This window comes from Dreissena polymorpha, chromosome 11 (assembly GCF_020536995.1).
Source record: "Dreissena polymorpha isolate Duluth1 chromosome 11, UMN_Dpol_1.0, whole genome shotgun sequence".
Lineage (NCBI taxonomy): Eukaryota > Metazoa > Mollusca > Bivalvia > Myida > Dreissenidae > Dreissena > Dreissena polymorpha.
The window spans coordinates 24798350-24808468 of NC_068365.1; the positions used below are offsets into that span (position 1 = coordinate 24798350).

At 30.3% G+C, this 10119-nt stretch overlaps 1 protein-coding gene across 1 annotated transcript in view; it reads left to right on the plus strand.

The window, feature by feature from the left end:
* LOC127850424 (E3 ubiquitin-protein ligase rnf213-alpha-like) overlaps positions 1 to 9900 on the plus strand; it is an 85176-nt gene extending 75276 nt beyond the window's left edge. Inside the window, exons 77-79 of the mRNA XM_052383447.1 lie at positions 1810 to 1908; positions 2028 to 2227; positions 2904 to 9900. Coding sequence (XP_052239407.1) covers positions 1810 to 1908; positions 2028 to 2227; positions 2904 to 3069 — 465 coding nt within the window. The 3' untranslated portion in view covers positions 3070 to 9900. The remainder of the gene's footprint in view (positions 1 to 1809; positions 1909 to 2027; positions 2228 to 2903) is intronic.
* Positions 9901 to 10119: the final 219 nt, after the last annotated feature.

Sequence of the window (10119 nt, forward strand, 5' to 3'; positions counted from 1 at the left end):
ATACACGCGCTCTATAATATCCATATCCATATCTATATCCATATCTATCTATCACTATCTGTCTGTCTGTCTGTCTGCCTGTATGTCTGTCTTTCTGTCTTTCTGTCTGTCTGTCTGTTTGTCTGGTCTGCCTGTCTGTCTGCCTCTCTTTCTTTCTCTCTCCCCCCTCTCTCTCTCTCTCTCCATCTCTCTCTCGCTCACTCACTCACTCACTCACTCACTCACTCACTCACTCACTCACTCACTCACTCACTCACTCACTCACTCACTCACTCACTCACTCACTCACTCACTCACTCACTCACTCACTCACTCACTCACTCACTCACTCACTCTCTCACTCACTCACTCACTCATTCACTCACTTACACACAGACCTAGCTTTGGCTTTGCTTTAAACAATGAACGCTTTATTATTTCAAGTTTAACTGATAAAAGTATGTTCATTACAGTTTTTACATATGTTTGTATTTTCACAAACAAATAAGTTATTTGAAAGGAAAAGTCACTAAGAACCATTTTTGCACTTAAATGTTATGTTTTTACTCGGCGCTAAGAGCGTAAAAGTTTAAAGTGAATTTTTATCAATTCCAATTATTCATTAAAATTTAAATAAGAATATTATAAATATGATAAAAATTGGTTTGCTTTGCACTGAAATATTTTTTTGACTTATTAGTGAGAGCAAAATAGTTCTTAGTGACTTAAGTGACTTTTAAAAACTTATGGACATTCTCACGCTGCAGCATATATTTGAAATTAAAAACACTAAGCTGTTTAAATATAAGTATTTAAAAAATATATTTGGAAAAATGTGACTTATAACTGTTCCGCTCTAAACAGATACTATATAAATATCGTTCTTTTCTCATTAAATAATGCGAACACGTTTTAAGTGACAATTGACATTATGCTATTCTTACTTCAAATGTATCGCAATGATTTGTCCCTTAAACAATTGTATTGTGCTAAGTATTAATTACAATGTCTAAATAACTGGTATTTTAAATATACAATTTGTTTAAAAATACATTCCGTATTTAAGATGTTTTGTGTGAACTTATCTGATCCAACATAAATTGTTTCGAGTTTTCCTGAAACTTATTTTGTAATTCAAGTTTTATTTTTCTATCCTTTTAGCTACATTTGAATTTAAACATCGGCACATGCCAATATCACAACAACGACATCCACAATAATGCAAACGAGCTCTTTTAAAGCATGATGTTTGTTTAAATGTAAAGATTTTTAGAATAATAATATGATTAGTGTAGTATATCTGATACTCAGCATGCAGATCTGTCTGTATCCATCGCATTGTGTCATGCGTTGTGCTCCATAATTTATAGCTTATATATTTTATATATATTATATGTTATAATTTAAAACATAAGGGCCATCTTGATGAAACATGGTCAGAATAATTACAATGATTATATCTAAAAACAAGATCATCCCATAAAGCTGAGACAAACTTTATTACTACTCCTAAAGCCACATTATGCCATAAAAGAAATCATGGTAAATTATATGCCATTTTCAAATCTAGGTCACATGTCTCACAAAAGCTAGATAACCATGTCAGATCTTTGAAAACATTTGTTGCTGCTTTAAAACCACATTTATGATTTAATCCTGATAAAATTTTATAAAATTCCTATCTTGACAAAATTTAGGCTAAATGAAAATCTGAGACAATTTGGGAAAACCGCTAGGTCACCAAGTCATGTTTTCGTAATTTGGTGGACCTTGAAATCTTAAGGTGAGCGCTTGAGGGCCTTCAATTTTCTCTTGCTCAATATTGAATAGGCTCGACAATGCTGTGAGCTTCGACATGCCAAGTGGCTCTGGCTGTTTCTGTCCTTTTATAAGTCAACGCGGATCGTGGATAACAGACAATCAATCGAGGTAAATATTTGAATACAATTATAACATTGCGTGACGCACTAGTAACTAGTAATTTAGATTGTTATATAAACTTTAAAATTAATAATGAACATTTATTGTGTGTTTTTTGTATTCTAAAGGACGTGTTTGAGACGCTGCCACAGGAGTTTTTCGAAGATATTCCGATAGATGTGAAATTGACCTACGAAGAATATTTGAAAAAGCTCAGTATCGAAGTGCTGTATACTTTATTAGAGATACTACATGAATTCATGTTGCTTGTTGTTGGAATTCGCCAGAATCCTGATGATGAGGATTTCACCGATACATCGCATTACCCGTTGAGTATATTTTGTTCATTATTATCAAGACTTACTATCCGTGATTGTTAAAATTACTTATGGGCCGTGCTCTGTTCAAAGTGGGTTTATGAAAACGCGTGTGCTTTGAAACTTTCAATCACATGTATTCACTTAAGCGACAATCTATCAAACGAGTAATTAGATATTTTTATAAGGCTTAGCTAGGTTTTTTACAAGTTATACAACCTAAATCGCAAATGTATATTTGATTTGCAAGAGTACTTGATCAAAGACACGTGTTGATGTAGCTTAAGAAATAATGAAAAAAACACACCTCAAATTGTCGACTGTTAGAAACAAAATGAACATATCGAGTTCCAAGTGAGTAAATCAAACTACATTGCGAATGAAAACATACTCGTGGTTAATTGAATAATTTTGCAAAATAAAACTATCTCGCCTAAATGTCGCTATCCATAAGTTTTTTGAGACCAAAACAAAATTGAAAGAAGTTGATATCTTCAAACTACAGACACAAAATTATGAAACAGCGATCTTAAATCACGATTAAAATGACGTCATTTTTCGCAATTTTCTCGACGTCATTTGGGCGTCATTTAACCCAATTTTAAAAGGTCCTATACATTATACAAAACACATAATTTGATTATATTGACCAATTAAAATTTTATTGAAAAGATTTTTTTTTTGCAGTTTATTTATATATCTGGCTGAGTACATAACCTCAGAGGACTCACCGGTGCTTGACGCAGTAGTTTTAAATGGAAGCCCACGTGGGATATGTTATCAACATAGTGCAAAGGCTTGGTTGATGGCCTATCAGACGCTTTGCGTCAAAATAAAAAATCGCAGCGCATAAACGTGCTGAAGTGCTCGATAGTTTTGTGTAGTAAAGCTAAAATCATGTCTTTGAGAAACTTCAATGTGTGTGTGTACTTATGTATTGCCGCTCTATATTTGTTGGGTTATGTTTCATGAATGCAGAGTTATTGACCTTAAATTGATTGAATTATTACTTTATATGTTTGAAAATATTATAAAGAAATTATTTTGCAATAACACTGTTATAAAACAACATTGGATATGTAGTGCTTAGCGTTTTTCAGTTTGTTTACATGTGTTTACATTTCTCATTGTGTAAGTCATTTATTTTCGTGGAGACCTTTCTTATTAATCTGCTTATTAAGTCAAATTTCTTCATAAAGTATTTAATGTAATACATAGGAGAAATTATGTGTGTGTTTATGTATTGTATTGTTTTGGCGTTAAATACTGGTACTGTTTTTTTAAAGGTTTACACAAGTTTTGCTATTTAATTGAGATGTTTGTATACGTATGTATTTTGTACAAAAAGATTCCGAGCGTTTATTTAGACATGTATCATACCCTCGATAGAATTAGTGATCCCGATTTGATTTTTTTATTTTTCAGTTTTTAATCTGATAATCGATAACGGATTGAAGACATAAACAGATTAATATAATAAGATTGTATATATTTTATGTAGACTTTGATTTATATAAAACGGATAAAATTTGCATTCAAATAGTGTATGAGACTTGTCGAAAGTAATGTCTTTGTTGAACGTTAAACTATGGACTAGTGTATTATTGCATTTGTTAATGTGGCGTTCTTCATGCGCCACGTGTATAGTATTTTGTATAATTGGTTAAATCGTTAAATGGAAAACGGGGATTGTTAATGGTCGTGTTTGTAAACAAATTGGAATGGTCTGTCTTGTGAAGTTTTCTGATTAACCTATGTTTAATGTTAATGTGATGCAGAGTTTTTAACTGTTCTCATGAATTTTACCAACTGCTGCAAAAGTGCCAATCTTGATTAGTGTATATGTTCGGAACATAAGTGTACATGTGTTTGTATTAACTGTTTTTGGAATTCATATTTCGACTAGATGGCATTTTACATCTTATTTGTAGATAGAAAATAAGTTTGTAACGGCAGATAAAATGCGCAAAATCAGATTGATTCTTAAGTACATGTAAATCAGTTTCATCGATTTGTATCACACATACTATACAGACGAATAGACAAAATAATACACTTTATGTGATTTATTTGATGTAAACATATTTTCAAATATGGGGATATCTTGCACTGTGTAATAACTGTATATATAATTTGTTCATTGTTCATTGATTCTAAATAAGTAAAAGTCTGAAGTCTGTCATACACGTATGATTATTTTTTATTCAGATAAAGTTAACTTTACAACATATTTGGTTACATTATAATGAATAAAAGATAGTAAGAATGATGTAAAGTGTACGTTTGTAAAATAACTATAAATGCAAGCGTAAAAACTGTTTTTGGAATTCAAATTCCTACTAAATGGTAACGCTATATTATCTTATTTGAAAAAAGGACATAATTTTGCAAGGGCGGATTACATATGCAAAAGCAAACTGATTTTTCTGCATTTCTAATCGTTACGATGTGCAAAAACAAATAATTCACAGAGGAATTCAGATGTAAATGTACTGTAAATACATGTTTCGTGTTTAATGCTGTATATTTGATCCGTTTCTAGGGATCTTGTAAATAAGTATTATCGCCGTAACTGTACAAAGTGTCAAGTGCCTAACATGGGGATTTTCCGACGTTGATGAAGAAAATTGGTCCGTAAAAATAATTGACTACTGAATAATTTTTACAAAGCAGTACTTACATATTGTAATATTATTACGGATGTGGCATGCCCTTCATCGTTTGTAATAATTGATTCTGAATATATTACACGAAACATTTAACCCGGCCTTCATGACCTTTCCATGAAAAAATCCGTTGCTGATTATAAATTTAGATAATACATAGCATGCATTATTGTTACGAATATTAAAATAATGCATGGTAAATTCATAAATATAACGGCGGCGATTCGACGTAAACCGACAGCCTTATGGTAAATGCCACAAGCCATAAAACAATGCTGTTTAGTTCGAGACGCGAATTTTGATTTGTTTTTGTAATATTTTGTTCATAATACTAACTTACGTGTACATTAAAATCACTTTTTTTTCTGTATAATAATGTTTACATAACTGCATAAATATTTAGCAGCATAAAGTCTACCGTTTATGCTCAGATATCAATTGAATCATTGAGATTGATAGCTAATGCGAATGTGGATTGTGTTACTTTGACTGCTTTTATTATACAGCAATATATTGTATATTTGATTTATTATACATTATATATAAGCATTAACAATGTTCATTCAACAAGAGTTGTATTGATCTTTGTTTTTGTTTTATAACACCTGAAACATTTGGTATACGAACCCCACATTGATCCACATATCTACAAAAGTGAGGGGTAATTATGTTGCCAATTAATATATGTATGGCCTTGACGGAAGCTACTGTTTTAATTTATTATCTCGTTTTTCTTTGTTTTCTTTACGGAAAATTTCGAATGATGGTTGAAAAGTAATGAGGGCCATATTAATTATGTATTAAAACACATGAATGCGTTTTTATGAATATAAGTTGTAATTTGTTGATTGATAAGTTACATAAAATATTGTCTTGAATGAATTTTTTTGTTAGTTTTTGTAAATTTGCTTACGTAGTATATAGTGTTGCGCTTGTTCGATTAACGCTTCTATGATAACAACATGTTGGCATACAATTTTTATGCAAATGTTAAACAATGTTGTATAAATATTTTATTGCTATAGTTTCGTTTGTAAAAAAATATATTGTGTTTGGTATGTATAAACTTATATTGATATCGTTTTCATTTAACAAGGACTGAACATGAACTATGACTATGTATGTTCTGATTGCAGACCAAACAGTCACAAGAGCATTCGATTTATATTTGTAAACCAATGCACTATTTAAATCCAATATGTACTGCCTTTTAATTTGTTCGTATAAAAAGACATATAGAAGGAACAATTGATTAACTATTTAAATATGTATATAGTAAAATAAAATACTTTATTTATACTCCTCTGGAAAAACATACATTAACTGAGTATGGCTTAACAAGCAAACCCGGAAATATAAATACCAAGTGCGGTGCATGAAAACAGCGTCTATTTAATATACAATTACTAAATTAATAAATGTGCTTTAACCGCAAATATTACATAATTAATGTTTTCTCATTCGTGTAGTACATTTAGACACATGATTATTTTTTTATGATTGCATTATTAATGTGATTTTGTTTTCTAATGTTACTATTAAGAAAATAATTATTTTCATGCTGTGTTACAACCCGTTTTGTAATAAAACCCCGAATTGTAATAATCATTTCAATGTTGGTTGCGATGCATTATTACATTTCGTTTTGACAGTAACAACCCGTTTTGTAATAAAACCCGAAATGTAATAAATTTTATCATGTCCATTAAATCAGAGATACAGACTTTTTTTAGAAGTTATTTTCATGTTTAAATTAGTTTTAGAGTAGGTATTCACTGTTCCCCCGACCTTTGTTCTTATAGACTCCATCAACAAATCATGAATGTACATTGTAATAATTTATAACAAAGTGGGTTGCGATGCATTATTACATTTCGGGTTGGGTTGACAGTAACAACCCGTTTTGTAATAAAACCCCGAAATGTAATAAATTTTATCATGTCCATTAAATCAGAGATACAGACTTTTTTAGAAGTTATTTTCATGTTAAAATTAGTTTTAGAGTAGGTATTGACTGTTCCCCCGACCTTTGTTCTTATAGACTCCATCAACAAATCATGAATGTAATAATTTATTACAAAGTGGGTTGCGATGCATTATTACATTTCGGGTTGACAGTAACAACCCGTTTTGTAATAAAAACCCGAAATGTAATAAATGTAATTAAGTAAGAAAAAGTCCTATATACAGTCATTTTTATTTTGAGTGTGACATTTATTTCACTGACGCTAACTGTTAAGACATTGTGTGGATTCCGCCAATGCAAAAATAGCTAATGATTCACCGATAACGTCTAATATTGTTGGATTATGCATAATTTTGTGTGTGATTTTAAGTCAGAATTTAGACAAATGAAATATAATGAGAGCAGTTCTGTTCAGTTTAATGTAAACTGTACCTTTAAACAACTATCGATATAATTATATTAAACATTTTAATTTAATAATGCAATGTGTTGTACGTTTGTGGAGTTATATAGTTTTTTTATGAATATGCATATTGTGCATTCAATTTGCATAAACAGAAAGTGCATATATAAAGAGTATTTATATAATCACTTTTTATAATGAATATTTTTTCAATTCATGTTGGTTTTTATTTTGCTTTAATAAGTATTGTTTAACTCATTCCTTAAAATGTGTAATTCTTATAATTGTGTCGGTCCTGATAAAATAAATGTAAATGACTGTTTTTGTAAAAAAAAATAATTAAATTATGTGCCGAGTGCATGAGATTTGATGTAATTATTAATATTGTGTTCCACCATTAATATCCTAATCATGTATCTTATGTACAGTGCAACGAGTTATACTTATGATAAATATTCCACTTCATAGGGTGAAATTACGCACATATTGAACTTTTGTTTCCAACAATATTTGGGATTGTATTACACAGGAAATATTTAAATAGACCATAAAAAATCATATTATTATGTGTGTTAACATACAAAATTGATGTGCCTGTGATTTTATGTAATAATAATACTCTGACCTATTATCATAAATATCATGTGTAGTTCAAACGGTAATACTTATGATAAATATGCCACTTGAAAGAGTGAAATAACGTTATTATTTCACGTCTGTTTCCAATGATAGTTTAGCCTTTGTGACAGAGACAATGATAAGCTTGAAATATATTGATACTAATAATATGTATTTATCATGCTATTCTGTGTTTATGCAACGATTATTTTTGCGGAAAATGCGGATAAGTTCTTTTCACACTTTTATTCCAAAATAATTGTGAATATACATCGCTCTTAAATGTAGGTTTAGTGTATGTATCCTTTAAAACAGTATTTGTTAACTAGATCATTTTCAATAAGGTTAATATGTTTAAACAAATTAGTACATGTATACATGCAACAGATAATACTGTTCTGATACAATATTGTATTTTGCTCATTATTCTTATTAATTATTATTTTGAATTAATTTCTGCCAAGAAAAATATAGTTTTGCTTTATTTGCATGTTTTGTTATGTTTCTGATTAAGCAGCTCTATGTATGAAGTATGGGTTAATGCGGATTAAATTGTGCCATGAAAATGAAAACACGGGTTTCAGATAAACGTTTTGATCCCTGTCTTTTTTTTAAATCATGATTTATAAATTTTAAAGGGATATTGTAAGTGGGGTAGGCTTAACTGGAATTGTTTTAGATAGTTTAAGCGATCTTGGCGGAGTTTTTTTAATCTGTTTATGATTTCTAGTTGACGAATTTTACATACCATTTGTTGCATTTTGAGTTTGATAAAATTGCAATTGCAACCTTTACATACATATAGCAATTTTTGCGTGTAATGTATACTAATTATTCAGTTTCATTTATTTTATTTTAGATTTGTACTTTTGGTGTGTGTTTGTCATATGTAGTTAAGCATCCGAAAATGCATAACTACCTACTTGAAGTGTATAATGAATGTCTGCTATTTAATGTGTTTGTGAATGTAGTTATACTAACTGATTTTACCAACAACAGTCACCCGTTCTTTTTTGGTAGCGATTCCTTTATGTAATAAATGCAAACGAGCCAATAACTTAAGGGGCAGTCTTATAAGCAGTCTTATAAATTAACTCATATTGGCTAGTTTATTGCTGGTATTCAGGTTAGAAAATGTTTAATTTACCTTTTAAAATCAAGATGTTTTAATCTAAATATATTTTCATCAACCTATTTGTTGTTTAGTTTTTATATAATTTAACAAAAGAGCACGCTTTCATAAGTTATAGTAAGTCGCGGTGCCTTGAGGTAATCGTGTATAAAAGAAATTTCGCTGCAAGTTATTTTTGCAACAGTAAGACATTTGACATTGTTACACACTATTAACTATCTAACGATGCTTTTTTATGGAAGCAATTCATGTTTACCGACTTTTGGATTTGTCTCTGTCCTGACACATTCGTGGGATGACCCGTGTCTGTTACGCATCTATGTCAAATAAAGTAACATATTAACATACCTGTTTCTGGACATCTTATATTGGAAGTAGGGTATGTATCATATTACAGAAACCGCCTGCATTATCCGCATCCTGAGATTTCAAAACAAATTAATTAGGTTTTGTTTGCTTGACAACGTGTTCTAACATGATTTGGCACTCTAAATACACATTGAAGTAAGATGATTGAGTGAATACTAACACGACCGATATTAGAATTTTACTCAAAATAAACAAGTTTTGAAATTATACATTTTATGTTTTGATGAATATTATGTCGACAAATCAGGAATGCATTTAGAATTTTAAACATGATATGTTAAGTTAACATACGTTTTAGCTTTTGCCATGTTTTTGGATCATATTTAAACCTGCGTTTCTTAGGTGCAGAGTTGGGAAAACGAATTTAATATTAAGTCAAAACGACACATGAGGCAGTGAGTATACACCAATATAGACAACGTAACATTTAGTGTACTTAGTTCTTGTTCTAAGAATAAACTTTATAACACTATATAATATGTTGCAACACCATGTAATGGAAGACAAATAAATATCCCCCATACCAATTATCAATACTTTTGATTTCTTGATTTGGAACCTGAACGCAGATCTGTTTCTTTACCGTTACATAAAAGAAACATTGCTGAAATGTAGTTAATTGTTCGCATCTTTCATAAAATCTTGGAGCGGGCATGTTAGCTATTTTTGAAACAGTGTTTATCTGTCGTATAATTATTATGAAGCTTACATAATGTCACATTTTAGAAAAGATCGGTCAAGTCCACACC